This window comes from Diadema antillarum, unplaced genomic scaffold, assembly GCF_040938485.1.
Source record: "Diadema antillarum isolate AM-2024a unplaced genomic scaffold, OU_Dant_1.0 seq00000819_RagTag, whole genome shotgun sequence".
Classification (NCBI taxonomy): Eukaryota; Metazoa; Echinodermata; class Echinoidea; order Diadematoida; family Diadematidae; genus Diadema; species Diadema antillarum.
The window spans coordinates 708,109-730,798 of record NW_027271696.1 but is presented as its reverse complement, the minus strand read 5'-3'; the positions used below and the strand labels follow the sequence as shown (position 1 = coordinate 730,798).

The 22,690-nt window shown below is 39.4% G+C and overlaps 2 protein-coding genes across 2 annotated transcripts in view; one reads left to right on the top strand and one right to left on the bottom strand.

Moving 5' to 3' along the window:
* Positions 1 to 1,843: 1,843 nt before the first annotated feature.
* LOC139739789 (small nuclear ribonucleoprotein G-like) lies at positions 1,844 to 9,589 on the bottom strand. Its single transcript, XM_071650383.1, has 4 exons — positions 9,505 to 9,589; positions 5,975 to 5,997; positions 4,095 to 4,219; positions 1,844 to 2,086 (listed from the first exon to the last, which is right to left on the bottom strand). The coding sequence occupies exons 1-4, from the start codon at positions 9,534 to 9,536 to the stop codon at positions 2,033 to 2,035; spliced, it is 234 nt and encodes a 77-aa protein (XP_071506484.1). The 5' UTR covers positions 9,537 to 9,589; the 3' UTR covers positions 1,844 to 2,032.
* Positions 9,590 to 13,644: 4,055 nt separating this feature from the next.
* LOC139739775 (programmed cell death protein 4-like) overlaps positions 13,645 to 22,690 on the top strand; it is a 28,308-nt gene continuing 19,262 nt past the window's right edge. Inside the window, exons 1-2 of the mRNA XM_071650368.1 lie at positions 13,645 to 14,127; positions 17,332 to 17,438. Of these exons, the coding sequence (XP_071506469.1) occupies positions 13,812 to 14,127; positions 17,332 to 17,438 (423 nt within the window). The 5' untranslated portion in view covers positions 13,645 to 13,811. The remainder of the gene's footprint in view (positions 14,128 to 17,331; positions 17,439 to 22,690) is intronic.

The window sequence follows — 22,690 nt, the reverse complement described above, 5'->3', positions numbered from 1 at the left end:
TATAATTCGTAGCCCATGTGATTTGTGTGTGTGTGTGTGTGTGTGTGTGTGTGTGTGTGTGTGTGTGTGTGTTAGCTTGCATTTCTGGTTATTTCTGTATGTTTGACATATGAAGTGGTATCCCAAACCTCATCCGTGAAGTTCAAAAATGAAAATCTGAGCTGAGAAGCTTGAGTCTTCTACGTAGTGAACATAAAAATGTAGTACCTTAACATTGGTTGAATATTTTATCAAAGAGTTTGCTTCATACGAATCAGTGCACTCAAAATGAAAAGGAAGTGCCACAGCTTCGAGACAAACCATCCTAATGCGCTTGTCAAATGTTCTGAGTGCATAAGCGTATGCTGTTCCACCCTTCAACCTGTATCACCAATGTTTGAGATGGGATTCCACTTTACACCGGAGAATGAGAAATATAGATGAATAAGAGCATCAGTTAAACAAAACAGATAAGGCAGCTGACTGAGAAGTGACATCATATAGCACGCAAGTTAAAAACAAAAGAATATGAAATGTTTTTCTTTAAAAAAATGTACATGTTGAATTTAATCATCAAAGTAGCAAGACATTTATACACAATTTCCACACAGAATTACAATAGCAACATTGATTCTCACCTAAAGTTCTCACTAACCCCAGCAAAAAATGAAAACCATGCAGTTTTGAATGTACCTGTTCTTATCACAAACGTTTAAAGATAATTTTCATTGCGTCAATGAATGCACACATGATGCATGCTTGAACTTGATGTCATGGGGTGCCATACTTTATCGACAAGTTGAAATAAACTAGAAAACACATAAATGTACTAACATCATCATGGTATGATTGGTATGTACAATAATTACCAACATGCATGGGACACGAAGTACCTCCTCTTTCCATGTCTTGAAACTTTGCAAGTATTTTGTGTTTGAGGTATTTCACATTTCACCAACATCAAACAAACTGAGGGACAGAAACCAATGTATTCCTTGACCTATCAAACTGCCTTGGATTACAAGCTCATCTGGTTCTTTCGACTTGAACTACATCAAAATCAAATTTATCCCATTTCATATCCCATTTTATCCCATCCCAATGTGGCAGGATATCCAAAGAAAGGGCACTAGATTTTCGCTTGGAAATACAAGTGAACATTCAGCTTGGATGCCAGACTAAAAAACAAACAACGACAAGCACCTTTACAATGCTCTCTTCTCATCTTCGATTTGCAGAAGAAATTGACGCACTCTGGAATGTCAACATCTCTTAACTCATCCTTCTCCCAGTTCAATAAAGGCAACATACCACACTTGCTATGTTCCTAACACAACTCCCTCCAAACTCTCCTATCCTTTACTACATATTTACATTTCTAATACACAGCACTGATGGGCCTACTCCACAAAGCTTCAGTCCACTTTAAAAAAAATACAAATAAATGATGCCTCCGGCGACACTTCGTGGCGGAGGCATAAAAAATATGTGTCCTTAGTTGAGCAGCTGGAGGACATAAAATGAACAGGCATACTTCTGAAGTCAATATTTTCCACTTTTTGTCCACATAATGAATACTCAGAATGAGTTTAGCTTTTGTTGTTGCTCTTGTTCTCAGTCACATGCTTTCTGATCTAATGATGACCTGCACAGTACATTTGCTGGCCAAAATTAGGATAGAAAGGACAGACATTTCTTCCTATTTATATGCCATGCCAACTTGTAAAATCTATTACTGATGTGTCATGGGGAAAGGAAGATACAAAGCCATTATCTCATGAATCATTTCCTCAAATGAAAAAAAAAAAAAAAAGGGGGGGGGGTTGGGATACATTTGACACAAACAGATAGATGCCAAATTTGACACAAACAGATAGATGCCAAATTTGTTACAATATCAGCAGTTGCTGGCAAGCCAGTCTGGTACGGATTTAAACTGAAAGGTTTGTGAAAAAAAGTCCTCCCTAGATGCTGCTTTCTCCAGGTCTTGGCCAATCGGATGCCAACACTTCAACATCACACGCAAAGGAGCGATGTGCATGGTAGACGGCCGCTATAACACTCTGTCCAGAGCTTCCAATAGGATGATGCTGTTGCCACGAACGACCTGGGGAGACAGAACAAAACAAAACACAGGCATCATAATGACATTTCTTTTCCACTAAATAATTTTATATCAACATTATTCACATAAAGCATTTATCAAAAATATATAAGAAGCACACACACAACTAATTTCGGCTGCCTAAGAAATTTATAGACATCCTTTTAGACTGTTTCACATACCATAATTAATTTCTTACCTTCTTGTGATATTCAAGAAATGCAGCATACCAAACACTGAGTCAATTTTAGCGACGTGATACTGAGCACATGGTAAACATACCAGAACTGAGGGATGAGGTCCTAAACAGTAAATGTATCAAAACAAATGTTTACTCAAAGAATGAATCATGAAGTTTTGATTCGAGCACTGTATGACTACACTGAAAAGCAACATGTTGTACTAGTTCATAAACAAGGAAGTAGTTTTGCTGTTTGACAGCACAGTGATTTGAACTCGATAATTGAACATAGGCTCTCCTGAAATGACTACTGTTTATAAAGCATGTATAATTATGCTTATCAATATGGCATAAATCCCTCTTCAGCGGCTCATGGACAGCATGATTTCCGAAATTTCTTAAACAGTCATTCTCTTCACTGAAATGGGACAAATTCACCTATGGCACAATTTTGACAAACTTGCTGTCTGGTACAAACTGTCTAAGCATTGAGCTTCAAGAGATGGAGTTCTAACTGGCTGTAATTATCCATACAGTCGTCTGATTTCTATGGATGGACAAAGAATTCCACATGTGCATTTGTGCCTTATTGATGATGGGGGTTTGATGTCGTCATCTTTCTGATCAATCTGAAGATTCATTTTGAATGCTAACATAATGACAGTCTTTTCCCCTTGGAATTTTTTTAAAATATGAAATGCTATTTCATCTAATGACAAGGCATATTAAACAAAAGTAAATTCCATCCAGAAATATGTGCAAAAGTATAAATCTAAGTTGTATGTTGTGAACGTATATCAAACTGTACCCTCTCTGGAAAGCCGATTTTTATTATTTTACTAATCACTTTCGACAAATGAAACTGATACACATGAATGTTATAATCTTCGAGGACCAGTTTAGTTCTTTCTTTATTTATATGTCAGATCAGTGTAAAGACATTTAAACTCAAGTAATTAGGTGATAAGCTTACAGTGTATCACCTATTGTGTTTGTACGGAATCTTTTTAAAAAAATACATTATTATTCTTTCTTTCTGACAAACTCTGTGAACAGATTAAATTCTATAATCTTGGTCTAAATGCTGACAAAGCATGGTGCCTAGACTGACATGTACAGTCTGCAGCCCGTAAAGATCAAGAGTAGACGAAAAGTGCTTTTGACAACCCTTCAGTTTGCTTTTCTTGACATTCTCCTTTTCATATTGATTGCTGAATTTTGTGTTTTGATTGAAGCAGAAGATGTGTAAGGAATAGAGAGATCCCTTCTATGAAATATGTCATTGGTGCATCACATTATTTACCAAACTTCCACACATTGCAAGTGCAGCAAAAGCTTTACATTGTGTTTCCAAATACAATCTAATAAAGTCACACATCTCATCTATCAATTGTACTTTTTTTGGATTCTGCACTGAAATATTTGGGTAATTCTGTTCGTACCTTGGACAACATTTAAAAGTGCTTCACATTCTACTGGTATTTCATTTGGACACTTTCATCTGAAAGGGCTTTTGAGCATACAAAGAATGATAAAGCCACATCGTGATCCAAGCTACAGCACACATGTGCCAATGAAGTGCACTCCTGTTATAATGAACAGGGTTCTAACAAAATTCCGGTAATACAACAAAGTAAAACTTCAGGCCGCAAAATTATGTGCTCTATATTTTGTATTGTTTCTTTGTTTCGTTATGATTAAATTTCGACATAATGAAAGAAAACTGCCGGTCTCGAGGACTTCGTTATAACGGGAATCTACAGTAAAACTCTGAACATGAAGACCCAATGCTGAGTCATTCTCGTTTGATTCAAAGAATTGTCAGCCTACCACCATGCCGATGTCGTTCTTCTGTGTGGGCGAGATGTCCTCCACTGCCTCGTCGATGACCAGGTTCATGAAGGGGTCGAATCCTCTCAGCACTCCGGTCACACGGCGGTTACCATTCAGCTTCACTGCCCGGGACAATAGGATTGGAAAAGAGTTAAATATCTGCCCAAATACACATATTATATGGGGATATCATCATGCTGAAGCATACATAAGTCTCTGAGCCTGATCATCTCACTATCAAGTGCACATTTCATGACTCTACTGGTACAAGTCTTAAACAGGCCATTGTAGTTTCAGCTGGTTTAGTTTAACAACCAGACTGAAATATGAATATCACTCAAAAGTATTGTGTACTACAGATATCAACACAGATATATCTCTATCAAAATCATGACCAAACTCACAAGCTTTCCATCAGCACTCTAGGTATTACAGCCATAAATCATCAAACTGCAAATTTTAATTCACAATCTGAAAGAACAGCATGTACATGTAATCCAATAATACTGTACTGATGTATGTATCACCTTTGTCCACACAAACTAGATATATTCATTGATACATGACAAAGTCAAAACAATATCTTATACCAAAAAGAGATAGATGGGTATCATACCAAAATCACAGGCTGCGTGCTACAAAAATTTACCTATGGGACATGTACGGTGCACATTGAATATGCTCATTAACACTTTGTGTTTCCTAAAATACATAACAAACATTTGCACATGTATAAAACGCGAACTGCATCACACCAAGTAAACAGAGGGTTAATCTAATAAGTTTTTGTATTGGATATTCATATGCTTGCCTGGAACTTAAAATTACAGGTAGTAGTTCGAAACAGGCGGGCATGAGGGTATGCACCACGGTGTGTTACGGTTTAGTGATAGATCAGAAACTAGAAATGTCGCTATGGCGACTGATGCCTCCGCCATAATGCATAAAGTGAAATTGTAACATTCTCATCTAACCTTTGACCGTTTGACCTTTGACCTTATGACATGAAACTCTTTCTGGAGAGTCTTTACGCAGTAGTTCATGTCTACACTAAGTTTTTAATAAAATACCTTCGGACATTGCATGGAAATGGGGAAATAGCAACATTTTTAGCATTTGACCTTGACCTTTTGACCTTTGACCTCTTGCCAATGTCACTAAAATCAACTCAACTAATTGCCCCATCATACATCATCCTTGGACCAAATTTGGTGAAAGCTGCTTCATCCAGTTTTGAGTTATCACGTAAACACTTAAATTTTAGGATTTGACCTTGATCTTTGACCTTTGACCTCTGTCCAATTTCACTCAAAAACTAATCAAATAATTTTCCCATCGTACATCATCCTCGGACAAAGTTTGGTGAAATTTGCTTGATCCAGTCTTGAGTTATTGCGTAAACGGATACAATTTCATGATTTGACCTTGACATTTGACCTTTGACCTTTGGCCGATTTCACCCAAAATCTAATCAACTAATTGCCCCATCATACTTTATACTTGGACCAAGTGTGGTAAAATTCCAGTCAATATTACTCAAGTTATCGCGTAAACGAATGCGGACGGACGTACGTACAGACGTACGGACGTACGGACGGACGGACAACCCGAAAACATAATGCCTCCGGCACCACTTCGTGGCGGAGGCATAATTATATCGCTCATATGAGTGTTTAATTATAATTTGATCAACCTAATACTTTGATAATGCTACCCACTTTTGCCATTCGGGATGATTTATGCCTTAATGTATGACTAGATCACTGCTGATCAATATTTAGAAAATGCACAATGACCAAATTTGATTACACAGGAATGTCACATATACAGTAGCCAGGGTCTACATCAAGTAATGAAAAAAAACAAACAATACTTACATGATAACCTTTTGTCCATGAACCTGACAAGAAAAACAGAAAGAAACATTGTAAGCACAATGGAAACAGTGTGCCATATTACAGTAGTGGTGACCAGCACTTTACTGAACTGTCATGAAGCAGCACCCTTCTTACTAAATTCTCTAGCACACTGATTGATTATTGAACTATGGTTTGCACATAACATTCATGTAAATTGTGTGAAATATCTTGGCAAACTGGTCATTTTCCAAATATCAATCAATTTAAATACAATTTGAAAGCAACAAACAACGCTGGTGGAGTACAGTTAAATCTGACTATACCGACGAAACCGAAATAGAAACAAAAACAAGTATATGGATATTACGGTATTTTCTCATGCTTTATATGCTTCTGTGTACATTGAGTAAATCGTAAGAAATATGAGTTTTAAGACATCATTTTAAGTCCTGTCCTATCCAATTCTGCTCCCCCCCCAATTTGAGTGGATTGCCATTGTACTGTAAAAGTGGATATTTTCGCGCGACAAATTTTTTGCACTTGGCCGGGTAAGAAGCGTTTCGCGGTTTTTAATTCAGCGGAATCAAGACATCACACACAGGAACATATGGCGAGCAAAAATATTCGCGTGCTTTTATTTTTGCGCTAGTTTCTGGTTGCGCGAAATGCGCGAAAATTTCAACACCGCGAAAATTTCCACTTATACAGTATGGGGTCGGTACTTGTGTTGTAGAACTCTACAGTAGCTAAACATGCTGCAGCTTATGGATTGAATTGCCAGGTACTCTGGAAACAAATCAGAGTAAGCCCTAGCCCTGTGCTTGACTCCAGTGTGAGCCTGGGCTAAAGGTACTGAAGCAGGTTAGCCAGTACAGACTGAAAGATCAGTCTGTATTATATTGTGAGGGATATACTGTCAAACATGATATATTTACGGCACAAAATTTTCGCGACTTGGAGCCAACAGCCTTGTTTGTGGCATGAAATTTTCGCGAATTGCCACTGGCGTTCAATGCATACAGTGTAGATAAGAAATTTTGCGTGCATTTTAATTTCGCGAATCTTGGCGCTCGTGAAATTCGCGATATTAAAATGCACGCGAACATTCCTCGTTTTACAGTACATATGATTTTCTGCTGAGACTACATCCGGCTTCACTGAATCTCTCTCATATATAGACTGAAGGTTGTGATATGCTATTGCTATACATTGTTCTTCACAAGGAGGATGCTCTAGAATGGAAACCAATTTGCAGGTGATCAGTTATCACCACAGAGCATGAAAGTACAGGCAGCGTGTGCGCTTCTATATATATATCCTTTGCTTGTCATTTATGTGTTAGCCTGTATTCTAATTTAGCATGTCAAAAAGCTGGTAGCTTTTTTTTTTCCATGAAAATTCCACCCAATTCTTTGTTAACTTTGGTATTTAAAACAGCTGGTGAGAGCATTGTATAACGTATGAGATATCAATTTACTATTTAAGCTAAAATTTGTCGATTTGAGTACGACTGTGAATTAAATGTACCTCATCAATTTGTCCATAGCATAGGGACAGTAGTTAAGCTCCCCCCCCCCCCCCCCCCCCCCCCCCCGTCTCTTCCAGACAGACAGATTTTTCTGCCTAGTCAGGCAGCCGGCAGTCAGCTAAACTTTTACAGCAGAGTAGACCGATATGGCAATAAATCTGCTTCTTCTTTTGTCTTGTATAATAAAGTGACCCTTGATTCGACAGCTTCCATAAATAGACCACTCTTACAAATAAAAATTCCCTGAAATTCATGAATTAAAAATGGCGCATATCAAGTGCGAAATTCAAACTATGCAACTACCTCCACACATGTTCCGAAGAGCACAACAGTGGGTCACATCGCCGGACCCCCGAAATCATTGTCGCGACCCTCCCGGGTCAGCTCGCATAAGCAGTTTAACGGGTAAGTAACGGGTAAGTAAAGTTGCATAGCAACACATATAGACTTGTTTCATTCTAAGTTTCGAAGTTACAGTTAGTCCGTTTATCTGCATTGAATCTGTACAGCATGTACACCTACAGCCACAATCGCAGCCGTTTCTGAGAAAACTTGAACGTTTAAACGATATTTGCGTGCCACCCATGCCAGAATTTGCGGTATCGCCATGGTTTGATCGCAACGTGTTGTGTATGCGTTGAATCTCTCGTACTGCGTGCGTGGATTGCATGGAGTACATGTACATGTAGCGCTCTCGTAGTGCGATGTACAGTACTATCCCAGTTTCTCCCGCGTGTGGCAAGCGCACTAATACATTGTACATTCATCATAGGCAGGGCGAGCGCACGGCGCGGCACGGCGCGAATGTCGAAGCACGGACATTGGGGCCGAACAATGAGTACAGGCGTTCGAACGATGATTGCAGTGCATGCGTTCAGATCATGATCATGCACATTATTTTGCTTCCGCAATTTAGGATGTCAAACATTTGGTAACTTGTAATTTACCATGTTTGTTCATGCTATTGTATTCAGTGGCCTCTCATTCTAAACTGTACAAAACTTACATGAATATACGGTCAGCCCCTCACACAACAGACAAATCATCTTCCACTCCCTCCAGTTCCACTGCATTCCCTCTCTGCTGCATGTAACTGCGACAGCCGCCACACGCAGTGTGGCGGCTGCGCCGTGCTCCCATGTCAGATCTTCATGTTGAACAAACGGGTGCCTTTGCGGCGCTATATTTCCTTAATTTTTCAACAGAAACTACTAGGAATACTTACATGGGTCGATGAAACCTAAATGACTATCATCGGCGACTGTTTGATGCATTTCATTACTTGTGATGCACAAAATGATGTCTTATAAGCAGCTCGCCGATGTTCACAGAATTCACAATCACTTGCACAAGCGCACAGAATACTTGAACTAACATAAGCGAAACTGCGGGGAAGCCGCCAGGACCGCGCCTGGCGGCGCGGTCTCCGGGGCTATGCTGCATGCTGCTGCTGTTGGTGTTGTGAGGGGCCAACCGTATCTACCAATTTGACCCACCGCCCCGTAAACCGCATCCCAGGCCATATAAGAGTCCACTGAACTAGAGGCAAATTCATCAGTCTACTGGCGGTACAACTACAGAGCTTAGTCTTCAGAGCTGAAGAGCCTTCAATGAAAGAAAAAAAAAACCACCAAAAAAAAAAAAAAAAAAAAAAAACCTACTCTACACAACACTTATCTCAATGGCTGGGACTGAACAAAACGATGGCGACGTAGTGTCGATAACTTGATTTAATGAGGAACTATCATCCCCTGTAAAAGCAACCATAGCACATTACATATTACGCAACATAACAGGGTGACCTATTATTCAGATTAAAGAAATTCAGACCATTAAAAAAATCTCAAGTAATGAATTTCATAAATTAATGCGATAAAACAAGTAACGTTAACGCTGTGTTTTACTAGCGACAACAGTTGTTCATCATCAGAACGCGCTGATAATACCCACTTTGTTCTTCCAATAGCTACAATTTAGTACGAATTTACGGTATCTAAATTAGTGCTATGAATTTTCTTACTTTTTCAGTTCTGGTGGATGTGCTTTACTCATGATGAATACCCACGATTACACAGATCTTGACAGATTGAAGTTCTGTTCCACAGGCAAGTCGCTGTTGATCCACGCTCGCTCGATCGGCAAATTCCACAACGTACGCTCTCTACCTAGAGATCTATCACATACTCGTATCGCACGGGCACGTCGCTGGGGGGGGGGGGGGGGGGGGGGGGGGGGGGGGGGGGGGGTCATCTGTCGTCTACGTCTGACAAAGTTTCTGTTGTTGTTGTTGTTGTTGTGGAGGAACGGTGCTCTATAACCTTAGTTTCAGGCTGTTCTAGTTGTTATTTCTCCAGAAGAGCAAAACAAACGAAGATTTTTGATGGAAAAAAAGAAATCAATTACACATTCTTGTCTCATTTCGATTTAGAAAAAGTGCGCGTTCTATTTCCTCGTAGAAATTTCTCAAACAATGATTATAAGACACCAGTAGATGTCTATAATGCAATGTATGTTTTTACCGCAGTCTAATTTTTTTTTAAACTGGCATCACTGCTGAAGAGAGTGACACTTTTGTCTTTGTTGCTTTTATATAGAAATTGCATGATTTAAGGTGATGATTTTCATCTACTACTTTAGCATATTATGATATCATTATCCTTAGGTTAGCTATCACTATAGTTACTCACTATGATTATATTAATGACCAACATCGCTTCCGATTGATATTCAGAGATCCTTCCAACATTCATGCGGACTTGCATCACATGTAGAAATATAGATATTTCAGATCAATCATGAGTAGAGGTCCTAACCAACTGCATGGTAAATTTAAGTATTGTACAGTGGAAAAAAAAACAACTACATTGGTTCAACATTGCAAGTAACGTGTGTGTTATTTTTTATGTAGGCCTACCATGATTAACAGTGATCGACAAGGATTTCATAATGGTGACATATCCACATCACTCAACATGATTTATGTAGCAGTTTGAATTTTCAATGCGCCAGTTTTCTTCAAACATTTCGTAATGGCAATGAATTTTTATCTAACCTACGGTCTAAATGACAGTTTTCTTATGAAGAGATTTACTTTGTTAGCCTTTCGCTTAGGGATTTACTTTCATTAGCCTCTGATTTTCTGAACATTAATTTGAATTACATTCTCGAGGCTTTCCCCTTGATTTGGTCCTTTAGATATGTCTTATAAACGTTGTAACTATATTCGTTTCGCTCAAAAGTAGTTGACAACTGGATACATTACAGACATGCACCGGTATGTGTCTTCTCACTGTGAAATTCTCCCATTTGATCAATTCGATGAAGATTTTTTTTTTTTCCAATTCATGTTTAGGCCGTTCGTGGTTTTCCCACCTTTTCTAATGCAATAACATTTCCATAAAAAATATTCTCAATTTGTTATTTTTTTTCTGTTTCATTTTCAGTGATTGCAAAAGGATTTTGTCATTTGAAGCATTATGTTTTTAACTCGGATCGGACCCCTTGTAGAAGGCCATTTGTGGCTAAAAGGGCTATCCATACCCATGTGAGTTTGAAACCCCACACTGATTATACAACATGACTCCACTACCTTTCGGAGCTCAGAGCTATTGCTGACATCAACGACTCGTTATGCCAAGACACTAAGACAGGGTAGATTCTTAAAAAAGAAAAAAAAAGTATAGCATGATTCATAAATGCCTCATTCCAACATAATTTTTTCCGGGCATTATAGCCCTATAAATTTCAAGATATGTGGGATTTCTTGGTGTTTCCCCAAAGACTAAAGAGAGAGAGAAAGAGAGAGAGAGAGAGAGAGAGAGAAGAAGAAGAAAAAAGACCAGGAGAGGGAGAGAAAGAGAGAGAGAAAAAAGACTACACGGTTGTGCAATTTGCATTGAATAATAGGTGTTGACTATTGACAAATGTGATTAGTTTGCCTGTATACGTTCACGGGAACAAATCTCATTTTGTCTTTGTAAGTTGTGACTTAAACATCTCTGGTTCTGATGTAGGGCCTACGTCGTAGTAGATCGGAACGTCCATTTACCTTTTTTTTTGTATGTCTCCGCCACGAAGTGGTGCCGGAGGCATTATGTTTTCGGGTTGTCCGTCCGTCCGTCCGTCCTTCCGTCCGTCCGTAATGAATGTTTCATGGACAAGGTAACTATCAAAACCTGTTGAGGTATCCTAATGAAACTTGGCATGTATGTGTACTAGGGGGTGAAGTTGTGCCTATCAACTTTTGGGTGCACATGCTCAAGGTCAAAGGTCAAAAGGTCAAGGTCAAATACATAACATATCACTATTTCCACCATATCTATGCAATGCCTGAAGATATTTTCTTGAAACTTAGTGTATACATGTATTACCCAATTAAGATTCTCTGGTGAAAGTTTGGGTCATGAGGTCAAAGGTCAAAGGTCAAAAGGTCAAGTAAAAATATTCAAACTTTTTTTCTCCGTACCTTGGAAAATTTTTCAAGGTATCTTCATGGAACATAGTATATACATGTACTGACTGGCAGTGATTATCTAGCGAATGTAGGGTTCATGGGGTCAAAGGTCAGGGGTCAAAGGTCAAGTGCAACCTTCAAAATTTACTATTTCCCTCATGTTTATGCAATGCCAGCAGGATTATTATTTTTTTTTTACACTTGGTGTATGCATGTGTAACCGAATAGAAATTCTCTGGAAAGTGTGATTCTTTTTGCCTCAAAGGTCAAAAGGTCAAAGATCAAGTGAAAGTGCTGAACTAACTTTTTCCTCCATATCTCGGAAGTGGCTCAAGTTATCTTTGGACTTACTACATATCTATGCATGTTCTACCTGAAAGTGATTATCTTATGAATTTTAGGGTCAAAGGCCAGATGAAAATGGTGACAATTTACTATTCAATACAGAAATTACACTTTTTCACCATACTGGTTCCTTGAAATTACTCAATGCATAAATGTATGAATGGGTCAAAGTCAAGTTAAAGTCCTTAAATCCCCAAATACATGCTCTCCTATTCATCCAATTAAACCTAGGTCAAGGAAGGTGAACATTTAACACATTTGTGACAAACTTGTCATTTTTGTATTTTGCCAATTTTGTGAAAATTTAATCACACATTGTCCACATGTACTATCTAGACCTATTAGGAGAATCATGCATTATGGCGGAAGCATACCAGTCGCCATAGCGACATTTCTAGTTTAATTCTATTTTTTTTTCTATGTTCTTCTATTTCACTTTATATGCAGCATTAAACCCACCCCGTCGTACTGTGTAATGTGTATTTCTGGGGTTAGGCCGGCTTATGATAATGGTCTCCTGTATTTCCGCACTTAGATAATGCTTTTTGATTTTGTCTCTCGAACCGAAGGTACATGAAATCTTAGTTTAGATATACATAACAGGGGCTACGCCTACAGAACCACATTTTTGGATGATGTTCATGCCACCTGCTCTTCTTCATTTTGCTTTATCAACAACAAAATAATGCTGTACATGTAAGTCAATCAGTTACCTGTTCCCAAGTATTTCCGCTGTTAGATTCAAATATTACTCAATAACTAATGACTTTTCACTGTGACTAGTGTGAGTGTGTTATATTCTTGTGTTAAGAAGGAATGCAGGAATAAAATAAGATTGACAAAAATAATTATGTTAACTACAGCGTATAGTAAAATGAGAACAAATTTCAATCATAACTATCTCACTACTTTTCCCAATCATTTAAAAAAAAAAAAAAGTTCCCATTGTTCAGCACAACTTTTTGCATCCTTTTGCTTGCCTCGGCTTTGTGGTATCCAGGTCTTGCTTGGTTTTAGTTGTTTTTTGAATTGCAAGTAAATGTCGGTTCGTTTGTGCACTGCCTTCTTTAATTGTGCAGCACAATACATTGACTGACTTGAGCACAGGAGAGAGGATAATTGGGACTTTTATTGACAAGGCTTCCTTCTTTTCATTCTTTTCTTTGCTGCAGCACTGTATGTTTTCCGTAATGAAAGGCTGCGTCCAGGCACAGCCATTGATTGGTTGTTATATTTTCCCCTGGCTGTACAGCCAATCATACATCGGGATTTAGAACCACGTGACAAATCCCAGGCACACTGAGTGCGTGCTCCATGCAGATGGGATGCGAAAACCAAAACAAGTTCTGTATTGTTTACCAACTGCGAAGCTACGTGTACCATACCAACTACTATCGAACAACAGCATTAAACACAAATTAGATTAATTTTTCAATTTCTTTGTTTTAGTGTTGTATGAAGAGCACACTGACGGCAACATTGGCGTGATTTTGGTTAGAAGACGGTGATTCTGCGCCACGAACGGAGTCATGGAAGTTGAGTCTGTCCCCCAAGTCCCCACCAACCTCGTGCAGGAAAATGGAGACTTCGTCAACGATAGAGACGATGGGGACAGCAACAACAATCCAGGGGCCCTTACAAACGGCACCACTCTCGCTTCTGACACCGCTATCGAGGGCAGAATCACCAAGAAAGCTAAGCGACGACTCAAGAGAAGTCCGTCGAAGGAAACCCCACTTCTTCCAGCAGACCACAGTACGACCAACGTCGCTTTGAACAACGTTCTGAAAGATAGACGCGACAGAAAATCTCGCTCTGGAAAGGGACGGGGATTACCGAAGAAAGGTGAGCCAAGTCAGAACAGGCGACTGGTTGTGTGATTATCCGCGTGGTATGTCCGTCCGTCGTGTGCTGCATGCCATGCTCACTTCCTGTGCTGCAAAACTGTGCACTATGTGGCGATTTGTTTATTTGTTTTATCTCTCATACCTTCCCGGGTGCTCATGCAAGAAATGTTTACATAACATTGATGTTGAAATGTAGGATGCTCCACTATGTTCATGTATTTTAATTTGTAATTTAGGGTTGTTATAGAAATCTAGTGTTGTTTCTGTAAATTTACTCTTCTTGTTTGCAAAGTCTAGAGCGTCCCTCCTCTTCAAAATATTCAGGAAATTTTAGCACAATAGCAGTGATATTAAATCATTGCCAAGTGCATGCAGAAATAACGATTACCAGTTCCAAGAGTCCAAGACTCGCTCACTACTCATCATATGCGTACATTATGTGCATATGCCTGGCGGAGGCACATGTTCTGCTGAAAGCAGCCAGTGCCAGTGGCAGTAAATGTGATGAATTGTTACCGTCGGGGTGCTTGATTATCTGTAAGGCTGTGGGCTGGGTGCGGCCTAGCCCCGGAGACCGCGCCGCCAGGCGCGGTCCTGGCGGCTTCCCCGCAGTTTCACTTGTTATAGTTCAAGTATTCTGTGCGCTTGTGCAAGTGATTGTGAATTCTGTAAACATCGGTGAGCTGCTTATAAGACATCATTTTGTGCATCACAAGCAATGAAATGCATCAAACAGTCGCCGATGATAGTCATTTAGGTTTCATCGACCCATGTAAGTATTCCTAGTAGTTTCTGTTGAAAAATTAAGGAAATATAGCGCCGCAAAGGCACCCGTTTGTTCAACATGAAGATCTTTTATGGGAGCACGGCGCAGCCGCCACACTGCGTGTGGCGGCTGTCGCAGTTAGGTGCGGCCCTGTTCAGTGTGCATTGCTAGAAACTCGACTCGATGTGGAACCTCACAATCACATAAAGACAGGTCGGCTTATCGCCTGAAACTTCGCATTTGGTCAGAATCAAATGCAAAGTTGCGTTTGATATTTGCATAAGAAACCATGCAAATGTTCTTTTTTGCAGTGGGCCTGTGCTTAAACGCAAATTGAGAATAGGGCCTAAGGTTGTGAATAATTTGGGGGGTTTGCATCTGATTTTGTTTAGTTTCTCGTAACTAGGCCTAGGAGTGTTAGATGCCAGTTTTCCGTCAGAGTGGCTGGCTAACTTCAGTGGATTATGTGCATATATGCTGGGCATACATGTACATTGTATGTGCATTGGTATCAAGAGAAGTGAGTGAGAAGAGCAAATTGGTAACTATACAATTTCTGTAGGCATCTGACACTATTTATGGCAATAATTTCAGTATTGATTGTCAAATTTATTTTGCAATAAAATAGCATTGCTTAGAAAATGATACATGTCAGAATACATTTTGTTAACTTAAAATATCAGTACAACTGTAAGTGTCAAAGTCGGGTCAAAACAGTGCATGGTCACCTTTTAACCCCACGATTGCCCTTTTTTCCTTTTTTTTTCTTTTCAGAAACTCCATGGAACTCTATGAATTAAGTTTTTATAAAGTTTTTAGATCAACTATGCTCATCTGTGTAGAGCTCTTGCTCACGTTGGATAGATATTTATTTGCGCGGTATTTCTTCTTTTTCAAACAGAATATCTCTTACTCTAACTTCTACAGATTCTAGAAAATGACACTAGTGAGGTAGTGTACTGTCATATTCATAGATCAAGATTTTAAGTCACACCCAATTTGCACCAAAATCACAGGATGTAGTGTGTACTTACTTGCCTATCTTCAATCACTCATGTAAATTTAAACCAAATACTGTAAAAGTGGTTTCTTTCGCGTACAGAAACTTTCGCGGTTTCCATTGGTGCGGACTTTTTCGCGTGTGTTTAAATTCGCGGTCAGTAATGATAGCGATGAACAAGCGACGAGTTCAAAACATTTTCGCGTGATGTTAAATTCGCTGTTCAACCTCAAAGCGCGAAAAGCGCGAAAACAAAACCACCGCAAAAGAAACCACTTTTTCAGTACTAGTTGGTCATTGGGAAGTATCGATATCGATGTCAACATTCATATCATTGCTTATTAAAACAACTACATTGTAGTTCTTCCGGAGCCATTGTGGTTTATGCTGCTTGCACAATCTGATTACTGCAGACTTAAGTTAGCCATCTAATATTTTATGTGACTAATATTTCAAGTATTAAACAGGGAGCAACAAATTAATGTACAAATGATTTAATTTATGCAAGTCAAATAATATTTTCAAAATTAACAGCAAAAAAAAAAATCAAATCTGATGTAGATAATTATGTAAAAATACTGGTTTGGGGCAACCCTTAGAAGTCAAATCAAAGTGCATTTTTGCTCAGGCACAGTGTCTGTTGCATTGGTGTAATATTGTTTTGTGTATGATAGTGCTATCTTTCCACATGATGAGAGTGGCAAGAGAGAATTTCCAGAGTACAGAGTTAGAGCTGGTGTGTGTGTGTTTGGGGGGGGGGGGGGGGGGCTAGGAGTAGAGAGTCTGAGAGAGTTTTGGCCATAGTGGTTATTTGTGCAGGCCTATGAATTTACACAAAGGTTGTGGGAGAAAATGACTAAAAGTGATACTTTGGATTCATATAATAATCCCAGTTTAAACCTACATTTCTATTGTCATGTTTGATCTTCTGCAAAGTAATCATGGCAGTGATTTTCATTCCAAGATTTTATTTATTTATTTTTGTATTTCAGTGCATGGTAAAAGTGAACTGAGTACCGTATCTCCTTTTTACAGTGTGTCAGGAAATTTGACTGTGACTGGTCTTTTCTTCTTCTTTCTTTTAAAGCATAAATGTTAATTTCCCTTTCATATGAAGTAAAGCATACATTATTGTTGTACATACTGTGTACATATATGTACAAATAATCAATCATTCATCATTTTGGAAAACTGAAAAACAAAAAAGATAATGTGTGCCGTCTTCATCCAGACATTCAATGTGCATTTTAGTTTAAGAGATAACATGTTTTCAATTGCATATTATGACAAGAAGCTGCCATACTTTTAGACACTGTATATTTTTTGTAGTCCTCAGAAACCAAGTTTTATGAACATTTGAATTTTGAGTTTATGAGAAGTAGTCTTTGAAAGTACAAATTGTAAAGTTGTATTTCTCAACTTTCATCCCTATCAAGGGGGAGCTGGAGGCAAAGGAACATGGGGTAAAATGGGAGAGCTGTATGATGAGAACGACGCCGACTGCTATGACATCAACGATCCCAACTATGACTCTGAAAACCAGGTGAGGAATGTTGCGAGCGGTAGTTGGGCGGCTTTGTCACATTCATTTCCTTTTGATGGAAGGTTGTGATTTGCTGATGGGATAACACAAATCAACTATCTGTAGAGGCAGACTGCCACATATGTTTCGTTTTTTTTTCTGTCTATTTTTAGCAGTGTTTTGGCACATGCACACCTACAACCTGGTCATATGTGTGATTATGAAAATATTAATTTTTGTGGTGTTCAGTGTCCTCTGGTCATGCCATATGGGGAGGAGTAGGTACCTCATTTTAGCATTAATTTTTTGACTAATAATAGCAATCATTCTTACATCACTTACATCCTAACATATTGTTATCATTAAAGGACTTCTGTTTACTCCAACATAAAAATGTCCTATCTTTGAGTGCTGTGTGTTTGTATTTACACATATGTTGGCCAGTTATATATTACTCAACACTGGGAAGTTATCAATGTGTATGTTATATTGCTAATGAAAGGCAAATCATGGTGATCATGGTACAGCTACAGCTCTAGAGTTGTTAGACAGATGAAGGGGGTGGGAGGAGTTTTAATTTCTAAGTTAGATTAGTGAGGAAACCCATTGTTCAAATGTACCAATAATCCAAAGATGGCATGCTGCATTTTAGCTGGTTTGCGGCAAACCAAGTCCCATGGCACAAAGTTGTTTGTGTGCCGAGGAGTCTACTGTTGGGCAGTGCAGGGGACTTTGCCCTGTGTGAACTGGGAGTGACCTGTTCGGCTATCGCCACACCGCTGCTAATTGATTGGTATGCACAATGGCAGAGCCACATCTGGCGATGCAATACAACTTCAATTTCATTGGCTTGTTCATGGGCCCACTGCCCCAGGGACCCAGAGTTCATGCTCTTCTGTCCCAGCTGTGCAGAAGTGAGTGTAAACATATTAGCGTAAAAGAGCATTGTATGGTCTGCCTGGCTGAGTTCAAGTGTAAGATGTGGTCGGAAGAATGATGCAATCGTACATGAGGCACTGAATGGACCTTGCGTGCATTTGTGCCGTTCTTCTGGGCACACCTTAAGCTCCTCCTGTCAGTATGTATGCGGCATTCTTCTGGACGCACCTTACACTCCATGTGTGCATTTGTGTTATTTTCCGGGCCACACGATGATAAGTAGTATGAACCACTCTCTCTCTTTCGGTAGGACTTTGATCAACAATATTATTGGCAAAGGACAACAAAAATATAACCTAAAATTCAGAATTTACATTTTGCAAATATTCTATTCTGAATTTCCATTATGTTTTTGTTTTTGTGGTGTGATGGTCCTATAGCGCCAGGTCATTCCATGTAAAGCAAAATCTAATAAAGACAACATCTGTCCTGTTTATGTCGTACTGCGCCACAAGGAATTAACAATATCTCCCATTGAAACATGTCAGTGGTCTGTGAAATGTGGTGCCCTGTAGATGATGCCACACCACACCGAGTGTATCTGAGAAAGGCATCCAAGCGCAGATTTGATTAGAGGGAGAGAGGCTCCTTCGCCTCTTTCTTTGCGAGCCAATAGTTATTGGAATCTCATTTTCCTGGAAGCTAGCCAGGGTCCCTGCTGTTGAGGGTGGTCACCTGACGTACAGAGAGAGAAATGGAGAGAGTGCAAGCAACTGTCTCTCGACATGGTGCCTGACCAGAGCATCATCATTTTGCTGAGTGTTTGTTGCTCATTGCAGCGATGTATCCAGCGTTGTAACATGGAGTGGTTGGCGAGAAGGTGACAGGTGCTGTATGCAGTGGGCAAGTGCCTGTTTAGTGCTTGCATACAAGATATGTTTTTGTCTTTGTAGTCTTATAATCCTAACCGTCAATGAACTCACCTCCCACAGTTTATTATCGTTATTCTTGTTCCTGTTGCTGTTGGTGTTATTGTTATTGTTGTTGTTGTTTGTGTGTGTGTGGGTGTGTGAAAAGGATATGTATGAGAAAGGAGGTATTGACCGATTCGGGTTCGTTGAGGGCAGCAGACATTTTACGGCACAGGGCGCAGCCATAGTGGGTGTATCAGCCGACCCCCCCTGCTCTCCCCCACCCCGGGGCAACATGTTTATCACGCACTTGTAACAAAGGCTCGCGCACTAGCAAGCATTCGCGCACTCGGTACGAGACGCCTATTGGCTAAAGCAGTTTTTCATTCTGCGCGCGTGCTAATGTAGGGAGAGGGGTGGGGGAGTGGGAAGGGGGGGTCGGCTGATACACCCACTATGGCTGCGCCCGTGCCAAAAATACACATAGCGTGTCACAGAATCGGTCAATAGTTGTGTGTGATACCTCCTTGGTATGAGTGCATATTGTGCAATAGTAAACAATAAGCCAGTTTGTAATTAGCTCATGTTTACGTTGGTACAAATGACCTTTCTATTTTCTTAGTTGGTGAGGCACTTCACTCATATAATTCAAGCAACATAATGCGTACTGGTAAGTTTGCCTGGCGTAACAATTCATGGAATTCGTGTTTAAAAAAAAATGATCTTGCATAGCGAGACCAGATGACCAGAATGGTCCGTCAAACAACCCTTGGGGGAAGCATCCATTTCTTTGTTTTGTATTGAATGCATTAAAACATATTTAGATTCGTATTGCCAAATACCAGGTTTGCAGTCAGGTGGATATAATGGCAAGTATCATGTAGCCTACAAGGATTGCATGAATAATCATTATATGACAGATGCTTATCTGCGTGAATTTAAAAACCATCATCCGTTTTGGTACCAATGACCTTTTTCTGCTCATGCGCAAAGTAGAACTACGAACTGGCTTATTGCGCAAGTTCAAGCATGGACAAGTTTGATGTGTGTCTGCATGCATTGACATTGTGCAACTCTGCAAACAATTGGCAAGTTCAGGTACGCACATTGTACCTTCGAGAGGGGATATCCCGTGTCACTAGGTACACCAAAGACAAATGATGCAACTGTAGAACTTGTATGTGCATGATCTCGAACCGTGACAGGGTGTATATTTTGGATTGTAGACTGATCGTAGACTATTGCCCAATGTCGTTGGGAAATCCCATTGACTCCATCAGGGTTTCTCTCATGGGCTATACGACTGTCATGTGTCTTTTGTTGGCCACCGGATGCAGAATTACCCAAAGTGAGCTTGTCTTCATGAAGGTGTAGGCCTAATGGATTCTCTCCATTTGCAGTGATGCGTAGAAACGTGACTCATTTGCATTCGGAATTGAGCTCTGGATGGAATGGTACTTATGCAAATGATAAATGAGAGACATTATCATACAACACAAGCCAGGGTAAAATCGTCCCGTTGGTGTTTGGACAGCCTCTCATTTTTTTAACATAATTTTGCCTGAATGTTTTGCTGTATTGATTCACAATGAATGTGTTGAATTACTAAGTAGAAAAGTTTTCCAAACATTCAGAAAATAAGCAATGCAGCATAGAGACCCTTAAGCATGAGGCATTGGTAAAATTGAAACAACAGGGATGGTGGATTGGTGGAGATGAGAATTGGGCTTTTAACAATTTGCGAGATACCAAGAAACCACTTATGAAATAGTACAGAGCATCGCCATTCTAAGAGGAATTCAAAGTTTGTTTGATGAAGATTGGTTTTGGAATGGCTAAGACATCCAAAAACAAAGTAAAATGAGGCGATCATGATAAAAGAGTGTACGTCCCACCCTTAATTAGGATCGCTCTGTTTTAGATATCAGCCATTTCAAGACCAATTTTCATCAAATAAACATTGAATTCCTCTTGGACTACATGCTCTTTCACATTTCATGAGAGGTTTCTCATTATCTCACACACCAAAAAAAGATGTTAAAAAGACCTGAAATTAAAACTATATGATCCTTTTAAACTACACATCATCATTTCTATCCTCGTACATTGACATTTAAACTTGTGTAAAGCTGTGTTGGTCAGGCAGTAGACCATTCACCCATTGCTGGGGTGTGCAGTGTGGTGATGAAGGATAACTATCAGCAATATGACATTTCTGAAGTTACTAGCATGCTTTTGCACTGTCAGCTTCATGCGCTAACTCCATAACAGGGTGCTGTGAAGTATGTCTACACCATGTTCGAGTTGACCAATAGTGAACAGTAGAATCAGATAAACAGAAAATCAGATAGATGGAATATGAGAAAGACATGTGGAATTTCTAATAAAGTTCACATGTTTTCACAGAACAGTGACATTTTGTTCCCATCATACAAATGATGTGATAATTATCAGTCATTGCTGAACACCCCTCCTATCAGCTTGTACACAAAATGTCATAAAGTCATGTTTTGGATGCCAATGGAGAAACTTTCTATCCTTAAAGTCTCTCTCTCTCTCTCTCTCTCTTTTTTTTTGGCAAGTTATGTCAACACAAAAATAATACAAAGGATACCCTTTTCTTTTGATGTGTACCCCCCCCCCTCCAAAAAAAAAAAAAAAAATCTGGTATTTAACCTGTGAGTATATGACATGTTGAAACTTTAGACTCATGCAAATGTGCAACCTCTACCATTCTCTTTTTATGTGATATGACTCTTCACGAAAGGCAACCAGAACATAATATCAGACTTGTACTATTTATTGCGATGTAAAATAGAATCACAAGCTTAGCAAAATTGGCCTTCAGTGTACACAAAGATGATGTTTACACAGAGGTCGTATCAAAATAGGTTTGTGTGACAGTACCTATGCTCTATTCCTGAGAAAGCATGCAGAAAGGAAAGCATACTGTAAAAGTGAATATTTTCGAGTGAGTAATTTTTCGCGCTTAGCCGGGTATTGAGATGAGTTTCGTGTGTTTTTAATTCTGCGAAAATGAGACATTGAATACTGGGACATATGGCAAGCAAAAATATTTGCGAGCTTTTATTTCTCGCGGTACCTTCTGGTTGCGTGAATTGCGTGAAAAAAATTTCAACACTGAAAATTTCCACTTTTACAGTAAGTTGCCTTATGTGAGTGAATCTCTTGAGGTCTACTTTTGTGCTGGCATGGAATGAAATGTATGCTGTAATAGTCATTTCATGTTTGTGCTTTGCATCAAGACATCAGGTATGACCAACTAGGGCATAAAAAATGCAGATGGAATATCGCTGGCATCGTGCCCTGTAAAGGGATCAAGCGTATGGTTCATTGACATTGTGTGCGTTCAAATGTCACGCTTCCCCTGGGAGCCCAAATCCTTCAGGGCCTGGGAATGGATGGGGGAAAAAAAACCCAAAAATCCTCATAAAGAAAATGAATGCAACATGAGTCCAGACT

Excerpts from the sequence above, each read along its gene's own strand:
- LOC139739789 (XM_071650383.1), bottom strand. The coding sequence starts at position 9,536 with ATGAGTAAAGCACATCCACCAGAACTGAAAAA. Across the intron at positions 5,998-9,504 it reads CATCCACCAGAACTGAAAAA|GTTCATGGACAAAAGGTTAT; the intron begins GTAAGAAAATTC and ends TTTTCTTGTCAG. Across the intron at positions 2,087-4,094 it reads AGAACGACATCGGCATGGTG|GTCGTTCGTGGCAACAGCAT; the intron begins GTAGGCTGACAA and ends CTGTCTCCCCAG.